This window comes from Mobula hypostoma, chromosome 3 (genome assembly GCF_963921235.1).
Source record: "Mobula hypostoma chromosome 3, sMobHyp1.1, whole genome shotgun sequence".
Taxonomy (NCBI): Eukaryota; Metazoa; Chordata; class Chondrichthyes; order Myliobatiformes; family Myliobatidae; genus Mobula; species Mobula hypostoma.
Window position 1 is genome coordinate 93,992,434 of NC_086099.1, and position 23,628 is coordinate 94,016,061.

Consider the following 23,628-nt stretch of genomic DNA (forward strand, 5'->3'; position numbering starts at 1 on the left):
GGAGGGAAGAAGGGGAGTGTGGCTTTAGGATGCAGGGAAGAAGGGGAGTGTGTGTTTAGCATGGAGAGCGGAAGGGGAGTGTGTGTTTCGGGTGGAGGGAAGAAGGGGTGTGTGTTTCGGTGGAGGGAAGCAGGGGAGTGTGTGTTTAGAGTGGAGGCAAGAAGGGGAGTGTGTGTTTATTGTGGACGGAAGTAGGGGAGTGTGTTTAGGGTGGAGGGAAGAAGGGGAGTGTGTGTTTAGCATGGAGGGAAGAAGGGGAGTGTGTGTTTAGTGTGGAGGGAAGAAGGGGTGTGTGTTTCGGTGGAGGGAAGCAGGGGAGTGTGTGTTTTGGGTGGAGCGAAGAAAGCGAGTGTTTGTTTAGGGTGGAGGGAAGAAGGAGAGTGTGTTTAAGTTTAGGTGGAGGGAAGAAGGGGAGTGTGTGTTTAGTGGAGTGTGGTGTTTAGGGTGGAGGGAAGAAGGGGAGTGTGTGTTTAGGGTGGAGGTAAGAAGGGGTGTGAGTGTTTAGCGTGGAGGGAAGTAGGGGAGTGTGTTTCGGGTGGAGGGAAGAAGGGGAGTGTGTGTTTAGTGTTGAGAGGAGAAGTGGAGTGTGTGTATTGGTTGGAGGGAAGAAGGGGAGTGTGTTTTGGGTGGAAAGAAGAAGGGGTGTGTGTTTAGGGTGGAGGGAAGAAGGGGAGTGTGTGTTTAGCGTGGAGGGAAGAAGGGGAGTGTATGTTTCGGGTGGAGGGAAGAAGGAGAGTGTGTGTTTAGGGTGGAGGGATAAATGGGAGTGTGTGTTTTGTGTGGAGTGAAGAAGGGGAGTGTGTATTTACGCTGGAGGAAAGAAGGGGAGTGTGTGTTTCGGGTGGAGGAAAGAAGCGGAGTGTGTGTTTAGGATGGAGGGAAGAAGGGGAGTGTGTGCTTAGAATGTAGGGAAGAATGGGAGTTTGTGTTTAGGGTAGAGGGAAGAAGGGGAGTGTGTTTTTCAGTTTGAGGGAAAAAGGGGAGTGGGTGTTTAGGGTTGAGGGAAGAAGGGGAGTGTGTGTTTAGGTGGAGAGATGAAACGGAGTGTGTGTTTAGTGTGGAGGAAAGAAGGGGACTGTGTGTATAGGTTTGAGGGAAGAAGGGGAGTGTGTTTAGGGTGGAAGGAAGAAGGGGAGTGTGTTTAGGGTGGAGGGAAGAAGGGGAGTGTTTGGTTAGCGTCGAGGGAAGAAGGGGAGTGTGTGTTTAGGGTGGAGGGAAGAAGTGGAGTGTTTTTAGGGTGGAGTGAAGAAGGGGAGTGTGTTTAGGGTGGAGTGAAGAAGGGGAGTGTGTGTTTAGAGTGGAGGGAAGAAGGTGTGTGTGTTTCGGGTGGAGGGAAGAAGGGGAGTGTGTGTTTAGTGTGGAGAGAAGAAGGGGAGTGTGTGTATTGGTTGGAGGGAAGAAGGGGAGTGTGTTTTGGGTGGAAAGAAGAAGGGGTGTGTGTTTAGGGTGGCGGGAAGAAGGGGAGTGTGTGTTTAGCTTGGAGGGAAGAAGCGGAGTGTGTGTTTAGGGTGGAGGGAAGAAGGAGAGTGTGTGTTTAGGGTGGAGGTAAGAAGGGGTGTGAGTGTTTAGCGTGGAGGGAAGTAGGGGAGTGTGTTTCGGGTGGAGGGAAGAAGGGGAGTGTGTGTTTAGTGTGGAGAGGAGAAGTGGAGTGTGTGTATTGGTTGGAGGGAAGAAGGGGAGTGTGTTTTGGGTGGAAAGAAGAAGGGGAGTGTGTGTTTAGCGTGGAGGGAAGAATGGGAGTGTGTGTTTCGGGTGGAGGGAAGAAGGGGTGTGTGTTTAGGGTGGAGGGAAGAAGGGGAGTGTGTGTTTAGCGTGGAGGGAAGAATGGGAGTGTGTGTTTCGGGTGGAGGGAAGAAGGAGAGTGTGTGTTTAGGGTGGAGGGATAAATGGGAGTGTGTGTTTAGGGTGGAGGGAAGAAGGGGAGTGTGTGTTTAGCGTGGAGGGATGAAAGGGAGTGTGTGTTTCGGGTGGAGGGAAGAAGGAGAGTGTGTGTTTAGGGTGGAGGGATAAATGGGAGTGTGTGTTTTGTGTGGAGTGAAGAAGGGGAGTGTGTATTTACGCTGGAGGAAAGAAGGGGAGTGTGTGTTTCGGGTGGAGGGAAGAAGCGGTGTGTGTGTTTAGGATGGAGGGAAGAAGGGGAGTGTGTGCTTAGAATGTAGCGAAGAATGGGAGTTTGTGTTTAGGGTAGAGGGAAGAAGGGGAGTGTGTTTTTCAGTTTGAGGGAAAAAGGGGAGTGGGTGTTTAGGGTTGAGGGAAGAAGGGGAGTGTGTGTTTAGGTGGAGAGATGAAAGGGAGTGTGTGTTTAGTGTGGAGGAAAGAAGGGGACTGTGTGTATAGGTTTGAGGGAAGAAGGGGAGTGTGTTTAGGGTGGAAGGAAGAAGGGGAGTGTGTTTAGGGTGGAGGGAAGAAGGGGAGTGTTTGGTTAGCGTCGAGGGAAGAAGGGGAGTGGTGTTTAGCGTGGAGGGAAGAAGGGGAGTGTGGTTAGGGTGGAGTGACGAAGGGGAGTGTGTGCTTACCGTGGAGGGAAGAAGCGCAGGGTGTGTTTACGGGGGAGGGAAGAAAGCGAGTGTGTGTTTAGGGTGGAGCGAAGAAAGGGTGTGTGTGTTTAGGGTGGAGCAAAGAAAGGGAGTGTTTTTTTAGGGTGGAGGGAAAAAGGGGAGTGTGTTTAGGGTGGAGGGAAGAAGGGGAGTGTGTTTAGGGTGGAGGGAGAAAGGGGAGTGTGTGTTTAGGGTGGAGGGAAGAAGGGGAGTGTGTGTTTATGGTGGAAGGAGAAGGGGAGAGTGCTTAGGGTGGGGGAAGAAGGGTAGTCTGTGTTTAGCATGGAGGGAAAAAGGGGACTGTGTGTTTTGGATGGAGGGAAGAAGGCGAGTGTGTTTTAGGGTGGAGGGAAGAAGGGGAGTGTGGCTTTAGGATGCAGGAAAGAAGGGGAATGTGTGTTTAGCATGGAGGGAAGAAGGGGAGTGTGGGTTTAGGGTGGAGGTAAGAAGGGGAGTGTGTGTTTAGGGTGGAGACAAGAAGGGGAGTGTGTGTTTAGGATGGAGGGAAGTGGGGGAGTGAGTTTAGGTGGAGGGAAGAAGGGGAGTGGGTTTAGGGTGGAGGGAAGAAGCGGAGTGTGTTTAGGGTGGATGGGAAGAAGGAGAGTGTGTGTTTAGGTGGAGGAAAGAAGGGGAGTGTGTTTAGTGTGGAGGGAAGAAGGGGAGTGTGTGTTTAGGGTGGAGGGAAGAAGTGGAGTGTTTTTAGGGTGGAGGGAAGAAGGGGAGTGTGTGTTTAGGGTGGAGGAATAAAGGGGTCTGTGTGTTTTGTGTGGAGTGAAGAAGGGGAGTGTGTATTTACGCTGGAGAAAAGAAGGGGAGTGTGTGTTTAGGGTGGAGGGAAGAAGGGGAGTGTGTGTATAGGTTGGAGGGAAGAAGGGGAGTATGTGTTTAGCGTGGAGGGGAGAAGGCGAGTGGTGTTTAGCGTGGAGGGAAGAAGGGGAGTGTGTTTAGAGTGTAGTGAAGAAGGGGTGTGTGTGTTTAGGGTGGAGGGAAGAAGGGGAGTGTGTGTTTAGGGTGGAGGGAAGAGGGGGAGTGTGTGTTTAGGGTGGAGGGAAGAAGTGGAGTGTTTTTAGGGTGGAGGGAAGAAGGGGAGTGTGTCTTTAGGTGGAGGGAAGCAGGGGAGTGTGTGTTTAGTGTGGAGGGAAGAAGGGGAGTGTGTGTTTATGGTGGAGGGAAGAAGGGGAGTGTGTGTTTAGGGTGGAGGGAAGAAGGGGAGTGTGTGTTTAGGGTAGAGGGAAGATGGAGAGTGTGTGTTTATGGTGGAGGGTAGAAGGGGAGTGTGTGTTTAGGGTGGAGGGAAGAAGGGGAGTGTGGCTTTAGGATGCAGGAAAGAAGGGGAATGTGTGTTTAGCATGGAGGGAAGAAGGGGAGTGTGGGTTTAGGGTGGAGGTAAGAAGGGGAGTGTGTGTTTAGGGTGGAGGGAAGAAGGGGAGTGTGTGTTAGGGTGGAGGGAAGAAGGGGAGTGTGTGTTTAGGTGGAGGGAAGAAGGGGAGTGGGTTTAGGGTGGAGGGAAGAAGGGGAGTGTGTGTTTAGGGTGGAGGGAAGAAGTGGAGTGTTTTTAGGGTGGAGGGAAGAAGGGGAGTGTGTCTTTAGGTGGAGGGAAGCAGGGGAGTGTGTGTTTAGTGTGGAGGGAAGAAGGGGAGTGTGTGTTTATGGTGGAGGGAAGAAGGGGAGTGTGTGTTTAGGGTGGAGGGAAGAAGGGGAGTGTGTGTTTAGGGTGGAGGGAAGAAGGAGAGTGTGTTTATGGTGGAGGGTAGAAGGGGAGTGTGTGTTTAGGGTGGAGGGAAGAAGGGGAGTGTGTGTTTAGGGTGGAGGGAAGAAGGGGAGTGTGTTTAGGGTAGAGGGAAAAAGGGCTGTGTGTGCTTAGGGTGGGGGGAAGAAGGGGAGTGTGTGTTTAGGGTGGAGGGAAGAGGGGGAGTGTGTGTTTAGGGTGGAAGGCAGAAGGGGAGAGTGCTTAGGGTGGGGGAAGAAGGGGAGTGTGTGTTTAGCATGGAGGGAAGAAGGCGTGTGTGTTCTGGATGGAAGGAAGAAGACGAGTGTGTTTTAGGGTGGAGGGAAGAAGGGGAGTGTGTGTTTAGCATGGAGGGAAGAAGGGGAGTGTGTGTTTAGAGTGGAGGGAAGAAGGGGTGTGTGTTTCGGGTGGAGGGAAGCAGGGGAGTGTGTGTTTAGGGTGGAGGGAAGAAGGGGAGTGTGTGTTTAGGGTGGAGGGATGAAGGGGTGTGTGTGTTTAGGGTGGAGGGAAGAGGGGGAGTGTGGGTTTAAGGTAGAGGTAAGAAGCGGAGTGTGTGTTTTTAGAATTGAGGGAAGAAGTGAAGTGTGTGTTTAGGGTGGAGGGAAGAAGGCAAGTGTGTGTTTAGGGTAGAGGGAAAAAGGGGAGTGTGTGTTTAGCTGGAGGAAAGAAGGGGAGTGTGTGTTTAGTGTGGATGGAAGAAGGGGAGTGTATTTAGGGTGTAGGTAAGAAGAGGAGTGTGTGTTTAGGGTGGAGGGAAGAAGGGGAGTATGTTTAATATGGAGTGAAGAAGAGGAGTGTGTGTTTAGGGTGGAGTGAAGAAAGGGAGTGTGTGTTTACGGTGGAGGGAAGGAGGGGAGTGTGTTTAGGCTGGAGGGAAAAAGGGGATTGTGTGTTTAGGGTGGAGGGAAGAAGGGGAGTGTGTGTTTAGGGAGGAGGGAAGAAGGGGAGTGTGTGTTTTGGTGGAGGGAATAAGGGGAGTGTGTTTAGAGTGGAGGGAAGAAGAGGAGTGTGTCTTTTGGTGGAGGGAAGAAGGGGAGTGTGTTTAGGATGGAGTGAAGAAGGGGAGTGTGTGTTTAGGGTGGAGAGAAGAAGGCGAGTGTGTTTAGGGTGGCAGGAAGAAGGAGAGTGTGTGTTTAGGGTGGAGGAATAAAGGGGTGTGTGTGTTTTGTGTGGAGTGAAGAAGGGGAGTGTGTATTTACGCTGGAGAAAAGAAGGGGAGTGTGTGTTTAGGGTGGAGGGAAGAAGGGGAGTGTGTGTATAGGTTGGAGGGAAGAAGGGGAGTATGTGTTTAGCGTGGAGGGGAGAAGGCGAGTGGTGTTTAGCGTGGAGGGAAGAAGGGGAGTGTGTTTAGAGTGTAGTGAAGAAAGGGTGTGTGTGTTTAGGGTGGAGGGAAGAAGGGGAGTGTGTGTTTAGGGTGGAGGGAAGAGGGGGAGTGTGTGTTTAGGGTGGAGGGAAGAAGGGGAGTGTTTTTAGGGTGGAGGGAAGAAGGGGAGTGTGTCTTTAGGTGGAGGGAAGAAGGGGAGTGTGTGTTTAGTGTGGAGGGAAGAAGGGGAGTGTGTGTTTATGGTGGAGGGAAGAAGGGGAGTGTGTGTTTAGGGTGGAGGGAAGAAGGGGAGTGTGTGTTTAGGGTGGAGGGAAGAAGGGGAGTGTGTGTTTATGGTGGAGGGAAGAAGGGGAGTGTGTGTTTAGGGTGGAGGGAAGAAGGGGAGTGTGGCTTTAGGATGGAGGGAAGAAGGGGAGTGTGTGTTTAGCATGGAGGGAAGAAGGGGAGTGTGTGTTTAGGGTGGAGGGAAGAAGGGGAGTGTGTGTATAGGTTGGAGGGAAGAAGGGGAGTGTGTGTTTAGGATGGAGGGAAGAAGGGGAGTGTGTGTTTAGGTGGAGGGAAGAAGGGGAGTGTGTTTAGGGTGGAGGGAAGAAGGGGAGTGTGTGTTTAGGGTGGAGGGAAGAAGGGGAGTGTGTGTTTAGGGTGGAGGGAAGAAGGGGAGTGTGTGTTTAGGGTGGAGGGAAGAAGGGGAGTGTGTGTTTAGGGTGGAGGGAAGAAGGGGAGTGTGTGTTTAGTGTGGAGGGAAGAAGGGGAGTGTGTGTTTAGGGTGGAGGGAAGAAGGGGAGTGTGTGTTTAGGGTGGAGGGAAGAAGGGGAGTGTGTGTTTAGGGTGGAGGGAAGAAGGGGAGTGTGTTTAGGGTGGAGGGAAGAAGGGGAGTGTGTGTTTAGGGTGGAGGGAAGAAGGGGAGTGTGTGTTTAGGGTGGAGGGAAGAAGGGGAGTGTGTTTAGGGTGGAGGGAAAAAGGGCTGTGTGTGCTTAGAGTGGAAGGATGAAGGGATGTGTGTGTGTACAGGTGGAGGAAAGAAGGGGAGTGTGTTTAGGTGGAGGGAAGAAGGGGAGTGTGTGTTTAGGGTGGAGGGATGAAGCGGAGTGTGTGTTTAAGGTGGAGTGAAGAAGAGGAGTGTGTTTTAGGGTGGAGGGAAGAAGGGGAGTGTGTGTTTAGGGTGGAGGGAAGAAGGGGAGTGTGTGTTTTGGTGGAGGGAAGAAGGGGAGTGTGTTTAGGGTGGAGGGAAGAAGGGGAGTGTGTGTTTAGGGTGGAGGGAAGAAGGGGAGTGTGTGTTTCGGTGGAGGGAAGAAGGGGAGTGAGTGTTTAGGGTGGAGGGAAGAAGGGGAGTGTGGGTTTAGGGTAGAGGTAAGAAGCGGAGTGTGTGTTTTTAGAATTGAGGGAAGAAGTGAAGTGTGTGTTTAGGGTGGAGGGAAGAAGGCAAGTGTGTGTTTAGGGTAGAGGGAAAAAGGGGAGTGTGTGTTTAGCTGGAGGAAAGAAGGGGAGTGTGTGTTTAGTGTGGATGGAAGAAGGGGAGTGTGTTTAGGGTGTAGGTAAGAAGGGGAGTGTGTGTTTAGGGTGGAGGGAAGAAGGGGAGTATGTTTAATATGGAGTGAAGAAGAGGAGTGTGTGTTTAGGGTGGAGTGAAGAAAGGGAGTGTGTGTTTACGGTGGAGGGAAGGAGGGGAGTGTGTTTAGGCTGGAGGGAAAAAGGGGATTGTGTGTTTAGGGTGGAGGGAAGAAGGGGAGTGTGTGTTTAGGGAGGAGGGAAGAAGGGGAGTGTGTGTTTTGGTGGAGGGAATAAGGGGAGTGTGTTTAGAGTGGAGGGAAGAAGAGGAGTGTGTCTTTTGGTGGAGGGAAGAAGGGGAGTGTGTTTAGGATGGAGTGAAGAAGGGGAGTGTGTGTTTAGGGTGGAGAGAAGAAGGCGAGTGTGTTTAGAGTGGCAGGAAGAAGGAGAGTGTGTGTTTAGGGTGTAGGAATAAAGGGGTCTGTGTGTTTTGTGTGGAGTGAAGAAGGGGAGTGTGTATTTACGCTGGAGAAAAGAAGGGGAGTGTGTGTTTAGGGTGGAGGGAAGAAGGGGAGTGTGTGTATAGGTTGGAGGGAAGAAGGGGAGTATGTGTTTAGCGTGGAGGGGAGAAGGCGAGTGGTGTTTAGCGTGGAGGGAAGAAGGGGAGTGTGTTTAGAGTGTAGTGAAGAAGGGGTGTGTGTGTTTAGGGTGGAGGGAAGAAGGGGAGTGTGTGTTTAGGGTGGAGGGAAGAGGGGGAGTGTGTGTTTAGGGTGGAGTGAAGAAGGGGAGTGTGTGTTTAGGGTGGAAGGCAGAAGGGGAGAGTGCGTAGGGTGGGGGAAGAAGGGTAGTGTGTGTTTAGCATGGAAGGAAGAAGGCGTGTGTGTTTTGGATGGAAGGAAGAAGACGAGTGTGTTTTAGGGTGGAGGGAAGAAGGGGAGTGTGGCTTTAGGATGCAGGGAAGAAGGGGAGTGTGTGTTTAGCATGGAGAGCGGAAGGGGAGTGTGTGTTTCGGGTGGAGGGAAGAAGGGGTGTGTGTTTCGGTGGAGGGAAGCAGGGGAGTGTGTGTTTAGAGTGGAGGCAAGAAGGGGAGTGTGTGTTTATTGTGGACGGAAGTAGGGGAGTGTGTTTAGGGTGGAGGGAAGAAGGGGAGTGTGTGTTTAGCATGGAGGGAAGAAGGGGAGTGTGTGTTTAGAGTGGAGGGAAGAAGGTGTGTGTGTTTCGGTGGAGGGAAGCAGGGGAGTGTGTGTTTAAGGTGGAGGGAAGAAGGGGAATGTGGGTTAAGGGTGGAGGTAAGAAGGGGAGTGTGTGTTTAGAGTGGAGGGAAGAAGGGGAGTGAGTGTTTCGGGTGGAGGGAAGAAGGGGAGTGTGTGTTTAGTGTGGAGAGAAGAAGGGGAGTGTGTGTATTGGTTGGAGGGAAGAAGGGGAGTGTGTTTTGGGTGGAAAGAAGAAGGGGTGTGTGTTTAGGGTGGCGGGAAGAAGGGGAGTGTGTGTTTAGCTTGGAGGGAAGAAGCGGAGTGTGTGTTTAGGGTGGAGGGAAGAAGGAGAGTGTGTGTTTAGGGTGGAGGTAAGAAGGGGTGTGAGTGTTTAGCGTGGAGGGAAGTAGGGGAGTGTGTTTCGGGTGGAGGGAAGAAGGGGAGTGTGTGTTTAGTGTGGAGAGGAGAAGTGGAGTGTGTGTATTGGTTGGAGGGAAGAAGGGGAGTGTGTTTTGGGTGGAAAGAAGAAGGGGTGTGTGTTTAGGGTGGAGGGAAGAAGGGGAGTGTGTGTTTAGCGTGGAGGGAAGAAGGGGAGTGTGTGTTTCGGGTGGAGGGAAGAAGGAGAGTGTGTGTTTAGGGTGGAGGGATAAATGGGAGTGTGTGTTTTGTGTGGAGTGAAGAAGGGGAGTGTGTATTTACGCTGGAGGAAAGAAGGGGAGTGTGTGTTTCGGGTGGAGGGAAGAAGCGGAGTGTGTGTTTAGGATGGAGGGAAGAAGGGGAGTGTGTGCTTAGAATGTAGGGAAGAATGGGAGTTTGTGTTTAGGGTAGAGGGAAGAAGGGGAGTGTTTGTTTAGGGTGGAGGGAAGAAGGGGAGTGTGTGTTTAGCGTGGAGGGAAGAACGGGAGTGTGTGTTTCGGGTGGAGGGAGGAAGGAGAGTGTGTGTTTAGGATGGAGGGATAAAGGGGTGTGTGTGTTTTGTGTGGAGTGAAGAAGGGGAGTGTGTATTTACGCTGGAGGAAAGAAGGGGAGTGTGTGTTTCGGGTGGAGGGAAGAAGCTGAGTGTGTGTTTAGGATGGAGGGAAGAAGGGGAGTGTGTGCTTAGAATGTAGGGAAGAATGGGAGTTTGTGTTTAGGGTGGAGGGAAGAAGGGGAGTGTGTTTTTCAGGTCGAGGGAAAAAGGGGAGTGGGTGTTTAGGGTTGAGGGAAGAAGGGGAGTGTGTGTTTAGGTGGAGGGATGAAAGGGAGGGTGTGTTTAGTGTGGAGGAAAGAAGGGGACTGTGTGTATAGGTTTGAGGGAAGAAGGGGAGTGTGTTTAGGGTGGAAGGAAGAAGGGGAGTGTGTTTAGGGTGGAGGGAAGAAGGGGAGTGTTTGGTTAGCGTCGAGGGAAGAAGGGGAGTGGTGTTTAGCGTGGAGGGAAGAAGGGGAGTGTGGTTAGGGTGGAGTGACGAAGGGGAGTGTGTGCTTACCGAGGAGGGAAGAAGCGCAGGGTGTGTTTAGGGGGGAGGGAAGAAAGCGAGTGTGTGTTTAGGGTGGAGCGAAGAAAGGGAGTGTGTGTTTAGGGTGGAGCGAAGAAAGGGAGTGTTTTTTTAGGGTGGAGGGAAAAAGGGGAGTGTGTTTAGGGTGGAGGGAAGAAGGGGAGTGTGTGTTTATGGTGGAGAAAAGAAGGGGAGTGTGTGTTTAGGGTGGAGGGAAGAAGGGGAGTGTGTGTTTAGCATGGAGGGAAAAAGGGGAGTGTGTGTTTTGGATGGAGGGAAGAAGGCGAGTGTGTTTTAGCGTGGAGGGAAGAAGGGGAGTGTGGCTTTAGGATGCAGGGAAGAAGGGGAATGTGTGTTTAGCATGGAGGGAAGAAGGGGAGTGTGGGTTTAGGGTGGAGGTAAGAAGGGGAGTGTGTGTTTAGGGTGGAGGGAAGAAGGGGAGTGTGCGGTTAGGGTGGAGACAAGAAGGGGAGTGTGTGTTTAGGATGGAGGGAAGAAGGGGAGTGTGGGTTTAGGGTGGAGGGAAGAAGGGGAGTGTGTGTTTAGGGTGGAGGGAAGAAGCGGAGTGTGTTTAGGGTGGATGGGAAGAAGGGGAGTGTGTGTTTAGGATGGAGGGATAAAGGGGTGTGTGTGTTTTGTGTGGAGTGAAGAAGGGGAGTGTGTATTTACGCTGGAGGAAAGAAGGGGAGTGTGTGTTTCGGGTGGAGGGAAGAAGCGGAGTGTGTTTAGGGTGGATGGGAAGAAGGGGAGTGTGTGTTTAGGTGGTGGAAAGAAGGGGTGTGTGTTTAGTGTGGAGTGAAGAAGGGGAGTGTGTTTAGGTGGACGGAAGAAGGGGAGTGTGTGTTTAGGGTGGAGGGAAGAAGTGGAGTGTTTTTAGGGTGGAGGGAAGAAGGGGAGTGTGTTTACGTGGAGACCAAGAACAACTGAATAAAGGAAAAGGAGAGAGAGGAATATCAGAAACGTAAATACAAAAATAAAAAATGCTGTAATGCTGTGATATAAAGCTTGGACACCCTGTATACTGGGAATCTGATATAAAGTTTGTAGCAGTCTGGTGAGTCGTTGGTGCCTTTCTCTCACACCTCCTGCAACCGGGGGTCAAACCTGACATTGGATTCCGTCTGCATGATGTTTTCACATCCTCCTTGTGATTGTGTAAGCTCCCTCCCTGATCCCAAAGGTGTGCTGACTAGTTCGTTCATTAGCCCGTGCAAATTACTCTTAATGTAGGTACCTGATAGGAGAAATTAGTCTGGGGTTCTTAGAAATAAACAGGAAACTGGACATCCTTCTCTGACATTATTAATATGAATCCTGGAAATTGCCCCAGGTTAGTCACCATTTTCAGAGAGAGAATCCGAGTTACATTATACCCAGATGACATTTTATCAGAACTGGCCAGATCAGATATAAACTGCGATGTCTGGTTATCTGAAGTGATTGATCCCCGGGGACTGCACTCTCCCTACTGGGTGATGAGAGATTGTTGCTTGATCTTATGATGGCCTTTGTTGAAACAGTGTAAATCATCAAGGTCTCGAGTTCTCCTAATGCCTTTACTTTCATTTCCCTGGCTAGAAAGCTCCAATCCAGTTTGAGAGCCATATCTCCCACCTTTAAGTCTCTGTCCCAGCTGGAATCCTTCTCCCGTCCTCCAGTACGAAACTAACCATCTCAATTTATCCACTCTCGCTACCCACCTCTGAAGTAGCAGTGCTCTGTTCACAAAGGACCAGCCTGAATATTAGCATCAAATGGTGGTCCTGTTTTTATTCAGTGAACTGACCTCTTCCTCGTGGATGTTGATTTACAACCCTATCGTCTGTGACATCACTACTGAACACCAGACGTTTGCCTCATTTCCGCTGAAGATCCTCCAGCTTCATGGTCCCACAACCCTAAACTTCTCCCCAGGATCCACAGACAAGTCTGCTCTTGTAGAATGATCATTTCAGCCTGGAAAATTACTTCTTCCCACCTCATCACTATTCTCTATGGGTGTGTCTGATGCCTTCCATCTACTTCGGCAGTCTGCAGGCCTTCTGGTTCCATCCGGCTCATTTTCACCACGGATGCCCAAACTCCCCACACCATACCCTCCTCTACTTGTACAATCATTGAAGAACCAGTCCTTCCATTCCAAGCACTTCTCAGAACCTCCAATAAAATCCTCAAATCCAAGACTACAGAAGAAAATTTGTTCAGATCTCGTCAAGTATTGCCCTTGCCCATGGGTCTTACTGTTATAATGTGAGGTGTCATTATTTTTGTGTGTTGGCGCGTGGCCAAGTGGTTAAGGACTCGGGCTAGTGATCTGAAGGTCGCTAGTTCGATCCTCAGCTGAGGCAGCGTGTTGTGTCCTTGAGCAAGGCACCTAACCGCACATTGCTCTGCGACGACACTGGTGCCAAGCTGTATCGGCCCTAGTGCCCTCCCCTTGGACAACATCAGTGGCGTGGAGAGGGGAGACTTGCAGCATGGGCAACTGCCGGTCTTCCATACAACCTTGCCCAGGCCTGTGCCCTGGAAACCCTCCAAGGCGCAAATCCATGGTCTCATGAGACTAACGGATGCCTATTATTTTTGAACCTGTTCATCAACATTTCAGGACTTTACATGCATGCAACTTTCTCTGAAACATATCAACTTGTCAATCAACATTGATGGCTTTGGAACTTTACCTGAGAACTGCCTTCAGGGCTTTTTAAAAAAAAATGTACAGGATTTTTTAAAAAGGTTGTCTTTTCATTTCAGGCCAGCTACAATGTGGACTCAAGCCCCGTCAAATTATCGAACCTGCAGTCTCAGGTGAATGATGTAAAGGGGATCATGACACATAATATTGAAAAGGTTCTGGACAGAGGAGAGAGGCTGGATGACCTCATTATCAAAACAGATGATCTCCAAGCCACAGTGAGTATTCAAGGATGCTACCGATAACATAACTAGCTGCATAATTGAGTGACTTCCCAACAATATCCTTCCCTTTGCTGGCTACCTAAGGTGGACCTGCCTGATCATGTTTGTCAAAAGTTAAATCCCGTGCCTTTGAGCAGGAGGAACAACTGTTGTGACAAGTTGCAACAAACCCTTTATAATAAAAAAAATGGAATGAGTTTCAAGTGCCGTCAATATTGCTTAATAAGACCGTAAGTCATGGGAGCAGAATTATGCCATCCAGTCCATCGAGTCTGCTCTGCCATTTCATCATGCCCGATCCATTTCTTAATCCTATTCTCCTGCTTCTCCCCATACCCCTTCATGACGAATCAAGACCCTATCGACCTCTGCCTTAAATACACCCGATGACCTGGCCTTCATAGCCACCATGGCAACGAATTCCACAGATTCACCGGATAAAGAAATTCCTCCTCATCTCCTTTCTAAGTGGACATGTATCTATTCTGAGGTTGTGCCCTCTGGTCCTAGGAAACATCCTGTCCACCTTCACTCTATCTAGGCCTTTTAACATTTGATAAGTTTCAATTAAATCCTCCTTCATTCTTCTAAATTCCAGTGAGTACAGGCCCAGAGTCATCAAATGCTCCTCATATGATAAGCCTTTCATTCTCAAAACCATTTTTGTAAACCTCCTTTGAACCCTCTTCAGTGTTAGCACATCCTTTCTTCGATAAGGGACCCAAAATTGCTCATAATCTATCTAAGTCCTTCTGCAGCCTTCCTGCTTTCTCAACACTATCAGCACCCCCCCCCCACCCATCTTCGTATCTTCCACAACTTGGCCACCAAGCCATCAAATCATTGACATACAACACAGAAAGAGGTGGTCTCAACACTGACCCCTGCAGAACACCACTAATCACCGGCAGCCAACAGAAAAGTTCCCTTTACTTTCACTCTTTACCTTGTGCCAATCGATTGGCCAATCCTCTACCCACGCTAGTATCTTTACTGTAATACCATGGGCTCTTATCTTGTTAAGCAGCCTCATGCACAGCACCTTCTGAAAATCCAAGTACACAACATCTACCATTTTTTCTTTGTCTATCCTGCTTGTTATTTTCCCAAGAATTCTAACAGATTGTCAGGCAAGATTTTCCCATAAGGAAACCATGCTGACCTTGGCCTATTTTATGATGTGCCTCCAAGTACCCCAACACCTCATTCTTAACAATCGACTCCAACATTTTCCCAACCACTACTGTCCTTTCTCCTCTTCCCTCCCTTCTCGAAGAGTGGAGTGGTATTCACAGTTTTCCAGTCCTCTGGAACCATGCAGAATCTTAATGATTCTCGAAAGATTGTAACTAATCCCTCCACAATCTCTTCAGCTGTCTCTTTCACAACCCTAGAATGTAGTCTATCTGGTCCCAGTGACTAACCTACCTTCAGACCTTTTAGCTTCCCAAACACCACCTCCCCAGTAAAAGCAACGACACTCACTTCTGCCCCCTGACACCCTCGAACTTCTGGCATACTGCTGGTGACTTCCACAGTGAAGACATGCAAAATAATGATTCAATTCCTCTGCCATTTCGTTGCCCCCCCCCCCATTACCACTCTCAACTCTCTTTTACTTGTTAATCAAGCTTTTCACTTTCAACAACCCTGAAAGTGTCGAAAGTGCAGAGCTAGATTATGTTCTGTGTCAGGTATCACATGGAATATCGGCTTTAGTATCTAATTAGTTTCAGATTGAAAATAGGTACACACTTCTTTAAAACTAGAAATTAGGGAATTGCAATGAGAGAGGAAAGGGCCTGACTTAGTCGTCACACGTGACAGCTAAATCAGCATGTAATTAACTGGAGATTATTCTACAAACTCATAACAGTAAGTTCAACTGAGGCAGGACTGGCCTCCAGGCTTCTCTGAAATCCAGGACGTCACTGCTGGGGAGTTAAAACTGGGCCTGGTTGCATTGTTGGACGATTTTAAGGTATCCACTCTGGCTCCTCTTATGCAATAGATGAAGGGCATCCTGATTGTTTGGCATTTTTGAAAGAGCTGGTGAACTAGTAAGTGAAATTGTGGCTAAAGAAGGTGTATGACTTGCTTGCTTTTATTGGCGAGTTCACGAGTCATGAAATTATTTTGTAGCTTTATAAAACGCTGCTTAGGATGCATGTGGGACATTGCATTCAATTCTGGTCATCGGCAGGTTTGATGACCTTGGCAGATATGTTATCATGAGATGTTTTATCTGTGATCCAGCTCTCAACCCACTTAAGTGATTTAATTCAGTGGAATTATAGACATCGGGAAATGGTGCAGTCATATTGGGAGTAAATACAGAGTCAACTGACCAGGAAGTTACCTGGATTGGATGATATGCAGTTATAGGGAGAAGTTAGACAGGCTGGGCTTGTTTTCCCTGCATCGGAGATGACTGAAGGCTGACTTGAGAGTATACAAGATTTTGAGAGTCAGGCTTTGGAGAGAGTGCAGGAGAGGTTCACCAGGATGCTGTCTGGATTACATAAGGACATAAGAAATAGGAGCAGGAGTCAGCCATCGCGCCTGCTCCACCATTCGATAATATCATGGCTGATCTGGCCATGGACTCATCTCCAACTACCTGTCTTTCCCCCATAACCCTTAATTTCTCTACTATGCAAAACTCTATCCAACCTTGTCTTAAATATATTTACTGAGGTAGGCCCCATTGCTTCATTGGGCAGAGAATTCCACAGATTCACCACTCTCTGGAAAAAGCAGTTCCTCCTCATCTCAGTCCTAAATCTACTCCCCCGAATCTTGAGGCTCTGTCCCCTAGTTCTAGTCTCACCTACCAGTGCATTAAAACGCTATAAGGAGAAGGAGGACAAATCTAGAGGGGCAGAGACTAAGGGGAGAGCTGATGAAGGTTAAGATTATGAAAAGCAGAGATAGATAGATGGCTTTCACAGATTCAAGATATCCAACACATGCATTTAACATGAGAATTGGGAAGTTCAAAGGAGATGGACGTAGCAAGTGCTTTTTTTCAAAAGACGATGGAGTTGAAGCCAACCGCCTTATTGAATGACTGAGCAAGGCTAAGCTTACTCTTCACATTCCTTACGTTTCTCAGTGTTAAATTGCCTCTCCCACCTCCTGCAAAACGGCCAACTCTCCCCTGGGAGGTTGGCACAGAATAAACAACTCAATGCAAATTCATGTACTTGGAGTCTGACGTGTACTTTGAAAGTATGTAGCACAAAGTTTGTCCAGCAGCTGCTGAGGACTGTTGACATTTGATTATCTGTGGCACCCTAACTCAGATATTTCCCCCAAGCTGAGAACTTAGTGAGACCATTAAAATCAGACAGACTCTTCGATAATGGCCAGACTTCTCCTCCATTTCAGTACCTCCACGCACTGAACTGAAAGTCAAGCCTCACGTGAGAGAAATATAAAAAATCCTGTTCCAGTATTAGATGTGGGAATCAAGATCCTTAAAAAAGATGATGACATCACACATTTAATAAAGTGTGTTGTCATTTAAAGAGAACTAATTTATGAATTTGCCAGGGGGAAATATTCCAGTGACTTGTTAGTGGCCATCAGGGTAGGTTTTATCTGTGATCCAGCTCTCTACCCACTTAATTCAATGGAAGTGTAAACTTTGAGGGACAGTGCAGTTGTACAGGAGAAAATACAGAGGTGATTCATCAGGATATTGCCTGGATTGGATGAATATATTATGGGGAGAAGTTGAAAGTCTGGGCTTATTTTCCCTGCATCAGAGATGACTGAAGGCTGACTTGATAGTATAAAAAATTTTGAGAGTCATAGATAAGGTAGAGAGTCAGTCTCATTTTCCCACCGTAGGGGGTATCAAAAAGAAGAGAACACAGTTATAAGGGGAAAAAGTTTTAATACACAAAAAGCAGTTGATATGTGGCTCATTCTGATGGTGAGGGAATCAAATACAATTGCTACACTTAAGTGGCATCTAGCCAGACACTTAAATAGACCAGGCATCGTTGGACAGACAGTTAAACAGACCAGGCATCGATGGACAGACACTTAAACAGATTAGGCATCGATGAATAGGCACAAATAGACCAGGTATTGATGGACAGGCTTTTAAATAGACCAGACACCAATGAATAGGCACAAATAGACCAGGCATCGATGGACAGACACCTAAACAGACCAGGCATCGATGGACAGGCACTTAGGCAGGCAGATGCAGATGTGCAAAAGGATCGGCATGGACACGTGGCCAAAAGGCCATTTCTTTATGGTATAACCCTATGATTTACATTGTGTAATGAAGAATTATATGAATAAATTAGTGTTATACAGTCGTTACATTCCTGCTGCATATGTTTTTCATTCTGGAGAAAGACAATAGATACAAGTTATTAAAAAGGGTTAGTTTCTCAGCGCTACATAGCAAGGCATGCCATGTTGTCACTGGAAGCTGTGGGCTACTCTCAGCACATTCTTGACACATTTCACTGTATGTTCTGATGTACGCATGACAAATAAAGTTCATCTTTAATCTCAGTTCCAAAGTTAGATGATACACAAATGGGTTCAGACAATGGAATCTGCTAAAGTACTTCCCAGTGTAGATACATTCACTGTGTTGTTCTGAGCTTTGCCCTTTGCAGGAAGCTCACTTCAAGGGTCCACAATCCAGACAGGTCTGACTTTCAACCCTCCTAGTCAAAGCAGTCCGAAAGTGGCCTTATTTTCTACAGGGGACATTTTTCAATCAGCAAGACTACATGATCTATTAAATCAAACATAAAGCTTAGTAATGTGGGTAGATTAGATAGGAAACATCTCCTGCAAGTAACACAACCCTTCTGTGCAGGGCTAGCGAAAGCATAAGCTACACTGATTGAACTGTGACTCTGAGCAGATGGATCCGATACCTTACTGGATGGTGGAACAAATTTGTTTACAATTAAGACCAAACTTTCCCTCCTCTTTAGTTAAGTCATTCTGGCTTCAGTAGAAGAAATGGAACTGCAAAAGACAGAGAGCTGGGATTTGTGAAAGGCATTCTGTTGTCAGACCTCTGAATCTGTCTACCGCACAAGCAGCTACTGAGCTAATTACCCATAAAAATACGACACCCAGTCAATTTACAAAACAAATGGCACCACTGAACTTGACTAGGGTGGCTCTGGATGGTAGGCATAACAGCAGCACTGGCTGTTCCTTTTGTTCACCAGAGACCATGCAGGAGGGGGCACTCGCAGGATGTTCTTATCCCTCCATTCTGCCGAAATACAATCCAAGACATTATCTGTTCGAAGGAGGATGAATGTGATGAGGATTTCCTGGCGTATTGTACACATACATTCTGAATTCTCTATCCTGTTTGTTTCAGGCTGATTCGTTTCAGAAAACATCCACAAAAATTGCAAGGAAGATGTGGTGGAAAAACACAAAAATGATTATTATCATTGTAGTGATTGTGGTTGTGATCATCATCCTTATCATTCTCTTTGCTACTGGTGTCATCCCAACGTAGGTCCCACTACTACCTCCCACTGATGGACTCAAACAATTTCACCTTTGTGTATATAATGTGATTATTCCATCTAGAAACTATAAGGAAGCTTTGTAATCTGATGTATGTAAAATAAATTGTAGAAAATGGATAATAAAACTATTAATATTTGAAATTATTTATTCTTAGAATTACAGATGATTTCAATCTATATTGCATAAATGTTATTTTAAACCCTTAGAAGACATATTTCCCCTCCCCCTGCACAAATGTTGTTCTGCCTTCTAATCTATAGTTATTTCAATAAGATGTTGACGTACAGTCGAGGCATAGTTCTCATTAGCTATAGTTATGCTCTAAAAGCTGGTCAACCCTGCAAAGCTTTCATCCTCACGAAGCCTCTTGGTGACGCGCTGGGAGGAATTCAGAAACAGGAAGCCCGATTGGTAACCCATCTTTGCTGATCTAAGGGGGAAAGAATCATTTATCCTATAGAGTGGATTCCAGTTAATTGGGACACATTGGCCCATTCAGCAGCTGCCCCAATTAGCCAAAGTTTCATAGAAATGACTAGTCAAGTATAAGAAAGAAGATAAGCAACCATTTAATTGAATAACAAATTATGTATTGAAATAAAATGCAGAACAAACGAGAACATGACCAATACTACTTCAGTACTACAAAACTGTATTGGTTCCTAATGAGGAATTCATCCAGTGTACCCTGCTGTGTTCTTTTGATTGACTGTAAATGAACAAAATCAGCACAGGCACCCAGTGCAGATAATGGGACACTGGCCTTCAGAATCAGGTCTAATATCACCAGCATGTCGTGAAATTTGTTACTTTTCACAGCAGTACAAAGCAATTCATGATAAATATAGGAAAGAAAAGAATTACAGTATATATCTATATTAAATAGTTAAATTAAAATAGTGCAAAAAGCAGAAATAAATTTTTAAAAAGTAGTGGGGTACTGTTCATGGGTTCAATATCCACCCAGAAATCAGATGGCAGAGGGGAAGAAGCTTTTCCTTGAATTGTTGTGTGTGTACCTTCAGGCCCCTGAACCTCCTTCCTGACAGTAACAATGAGAAGAGGACATCATGTCCTGGGTGACGGGGGTCCTTAATGATGGACGTCACCTTTCTGAGGCACTGCTCCTTGAAGATCTCTTGGATAATATGGAGGCTAGTACCCATGATGGAGCTGACTAATTTTACAACTTTCTGCAACATACTCCGAGAAGAATAATGTGAGCTGCCTTAATGACTATCGCCCGGTAGCACTCACATCGACAGTGATGAAATGCTTTGAGAGGTTGGTGATGACTTTACTGAACTCCTGCCTCAGCAAGGATCTGGACCCATTGCAATTTGCCTGTCGTCACAATAGGTCAATGGCAGACGCAATCTCAATGGCTCTTCACACGGCTTTAGGCCACCTAGACAACACAAACACCTATGTCAGGATGCTGTTCATCGACTATAGCTCAGCATTTAGCACCATCATTCCCACAATCCTGATTGAGAAGTTGCAGAACCTGGCCCTCTGTACCTCCCTCTGCAATTGGATCAACTTCCTAACCCTAAGACCACCATCTGAGTGGATTGGTGATAACATCTCACTGACGATCAACACTGGTGCACCTCAGGGGTGTGTGCTTAGCCCACTGCTCTACTCTCTATACCCATGACTGTGTGGCTAGGCATAGCTCAAATACCATATATAAATTTGCTGACGATACAACCATTGTTGGTAGAATCTCAGGTGGTGACGAGAGGGCATACAGGGGTGAGATATGCCAACTAGTGGAGTGGTGTTGCAGCAACAACCTGGCACTCAACGTCAGTAGAATGAAAGAGCTGATTGTGGACTTCAAGAAGGGTAAGATGAAGGAATACATACCAATCCTCATAGAGAGATCAGCAGTGGACAGAGTGAGCAGTTTCAAGTTCCTAGATGTCAAGATCTCTGAGGATCTAACCTGGTCTCAACACAATGATGTAGTTATAAAGAAGGCAAGAGAGCGACTATACTTTATTAGGAGTTTGAAGAGATTTGGCATGTCAACAAATACACTCAAAAACTTCTAGAGTTGTACCGTGGAGAGCATTCTGACAGGCTGCATCACCCTCTGGTTTGGAGGGGCTTCTGCACAAGACCGAAAGAAGCTGCAGAAGGTTGTAAGTCTAGTCAGCTCCAGCTTGGGTACTAGCCTACAAAGTACCCAGGAAATCTTTAGAGAGTGGTGTCTCAGAAAGACAGCGTCCATTATTAAGGACCTCCAGATACTCACTGTTACCATCAGGTAGGAGATACAGAAACCTGAAGGCACACACTCAGTGATACAGGAACAGCTTCTTCCCCTCTGCCATCTGATTCCTAAATGGACATTGAACCCTTGGACAGTACCTCACTTTTTTTAATATACAGTGTTTCTGTTTTTGCACATTTAAAAAAACCTATTCAATATACGTAATTGATTTACTTGTTTACTTATTGTTTTATTTTATTTATTATTTTTTCTCTCTCTGTAGAGTATGTATTGCATTGAACTGCTGCTGCTAAGTTAACAAATTTCACATTACATGCCGGTGATAATAAACCTGATTCTGATACTGTGCAGTAGCTCTCCCCCTCCCTTCACCCCACCCCGTACCGGATGGTGATACAGCCAATCATAATGCTTTCCACGGTACATCTGTAGAAGTATTTGAGCATTTTAGATGATAAACCAAATCTCCTCAAACTCCTAATGAAATGTAGATGCTTGTCCTGCCTTCTTTATAGCTGCATCGATACGCTGGGACGAGGTTAGATCCTCGGAGATCTTGACACCCATGAACTTGAACACTCTCTCCACTTCTGATCTGATCCCTCCATGAGGCTTGGTTTGTGTTCCCTTGTTCTACCCTTTCTAAAGTCCACAATCAGCTCTTGGGCCTTACTGACGTTGAGTGCAATGTTGTTGCTACGACTCAACTAGCAGGTATATCTCGCTCCCGCACACCCTCTCGTCACCGACTGAGATTCTACCAACAATGGTTGTATCATCAGCAAATTTATAGATGGCATTTTAGCCTAGCCCCACAGTAATGGGTATAGAAAGAGTAGAGGAGAGAGTATTCATACAATACTTTTGACAATTGCATCTTCAAAATCTTAATTTTTATTGTAATATTCAAGGTGATTGTCACTACCTTCAAATTCTTTGCAGTTCCAAACTTGAAGTAGCGAAATCATTTCATTTTCATTTCCAAGCCTGATTGCTTGAAACCACGGTGAGCAAGTTTTTGATTGTCTTACTGCTTTTTTTTTGCCAACTATCTGTGACAAAATTGCTGCTTTTTGAACACAAACACACACAAATGACACTATTTAAAAACTGCTTTAAGTACGGTGCAGTGTGTAACAACCAGTGTGTGCAAATGCATACAACCAATGCTAGTTAGAAACTGTTTGGCAACAGTCTCCTGTCCCAATTTAAGTGACATAGTGCCCGATTAACCAATGGACCAATTAAACAGGATCCCATGTACACGCAATGGTATTTTTAAAGAATAGAACTATGTTTCCATTTCTTCCCTGCCTGGATACATTAAAAACGTGATTTCCAGTGTGCTGTAACATGTTGACAGGAGGAAAAGATAAAGGGAAACAATAGTTGCAAAGGAAGGAAACATCAAGCAATGACACATTAGAGCCTGGTAGGAACTCACCAAGCAAAATATGAACATGGTGTTAATGTTTCTAAATGTTTATTGTGTTAGTAAAATAAGGAAGGGGTGATAGTAAACAGGAAGAATACAATAATAATAATCTGGAAATTATTATAGAAACATTATTGCCCAGTTTTGTTGACATTTTCAGATAGGTCATCATAGTGAGGACCTGTGGGAATGTTTCCTTATCAGGAATGTGCAAACCATTTTCAGTGTTCCAGATGGCTTTAACAAGTATTCCATATCTAGGTTCATGTTTTCTGTCTGTTACATGTGCATGTGTTAGAGTACAGAACCACGCAATGGAAATACTATTTGAAACATTACAGCAGCAATACATATACAAAATCAAAATGCCTGGCCAGATTGAAGCTATGCAGAAGTATATGCATCATACAGTAGCCCAAAATCTCACCGATAGCATCGTAGAATTATCCTGCCAGTGTTGTGTTGCATCCAAAACTGTCACCTGAGTTAAGTAAAAATCAGGACACAAGTCCTTTATGAATATTAAGAAACTATTTCTATAGCAACAACTACAGTATCAAATTTTTGCATAGCATCTCAGCATACAACCCTTTATCTCACCCAAAAGAAGTGACACTCCTCACTTTTGTAAAGGGTGACATTTAATTTCATAGTATACTTTACCAAGGAGAGCTAACTAGCCTATGGTATCTTAACAACTGATCCAATTAGATTCTCTGGCTCTTTCTCAATACCCAAAATATTCAATCCCAAATACTTCTGCCTTGTGTCCTTCTGAAATTCTTTCAAAAGTTTTTGAATCTGCTCCAGGCAGCACATTCCAGATGTATTAATATTGAACAAATTGAATTTCTTCATGTCTCACTACTTTGGATCCACACACCGATGTACAGCCACTACTTATCAGTAACTTTCAGCTTTTTGATCAGCTTCATCAGTTACAATTCCATTAAGCTGTTTTTAGCAACCTTAAAGATTTGCGATTGTCTCTTATTGATTCCCCTTTAAAACTTGTGGCATTTACTTCACCTTCACTAATTTGCTCTTCTGGGCTTAGGACTGACAATACACCTAGGGATCAGCTGATTAATAAATAGTACAACAAAATATCAGTTTAGAATTTCCTCAAAAACATTTGCAGTGTTGGTCTGTGTTGCATATAGATTTTCTAGGCCTGCTCTTTTTCAATCCTTCTGATGCAATTGGTACAAAATGGGCTTAAGCAGTGATCATGTTTGGGAGCTGACACATTTCCGTGGCTGCTTTTCTTAGACTTCCAGTGAAAACCAAGATTCTCATCCTATGGCACATAAGAATCTCCTTCCTGGGTATTGTGGCTTGTTGGTCATTAGCATTGACCCTTCTAGCTTGCCCAAGGTAGCATACAGTACCTGCGCTGTTCAGAAATACGTCCAACAAGCCAGCTAGCTCTGATCCCAGCCATCCAGTGGCCACGTCAAGCCCTTGCTGGCTCAGTTCTGCAGTGCTTGCGATCTTGATCATTCTTTTACACATAACCAAAGGCCATGGATTGTATCAAGTTCTTTGCCTTGAGGCAAATCCCAACTTCAGTTTCACTGGCTGTGATCACAGGTCCACAATGTTGAGTCATCTAAGCAGCTGGACCAAGGAGCTTCAGTTTCAGGATGTTTAAGTGCAAGGCCTGTTTTGTCACCCTTAATGGGCTGAGGGGTGAAATTATGTGAACTAAGCCATTGGCAGAACTCTGGAAAAGGCAAGATGCCAAGGGAATA

At 46.5% G+C, this 23,628-nt stretch overlaps 1 protein-coding gene and 1 long non-coding RNA gene across 2 annotated transcripts in view; one reads left to right on the forward strand and one right to left on the reverse strand.

The window, feature by feature from the left end:
• The window catches only part of si:ch73-234b20.5 (uncharacterized protein LOC449923 homolog), a 147,566-nt gene extending 129,247 nt beyond the window's left edge, over window positions 1-18,319 (forward strand). Inside the window, exons 2-3 of the mRNA XM_063043441.1 lie at window positions 12,501-12,659; window positions 18,040-18,319. Of these exons, the coding sequence (XP_062899511.1) occupies window positions 12,501-12,659; window positions 18,040-18,183 (303 nt within the window). The 3' untranslated portion in view covers window positions 18,184-18,319. The remainder of the gene's footprint in view (window positions 1-12,500; window positions 12,660-18,039) is intronic.
• Window positions 18,320-18,608: 289 nt separating this feature from the next.
• The window catches only part of LOC134344138 (uncharacterized), a 5,930-nt gene continuing 910 nt past the window's right edge, over window positions 18,609-23,628 (reverse strand). Inside the window, exons 2-3 of the long non-coding RNA XR_010017371.1 lie at window positions 22,302-22,355; window positions 18,609-19,605 (exon numbers count right to left, since the gene is read on the reverse strand). This is a non-coding gene — a long non-coding RNA (uncharacterized LOC134344138). The remainder of the gene's footprint in view (window positions 19,606-22,301; window positions 22,356-23,628) is intronic.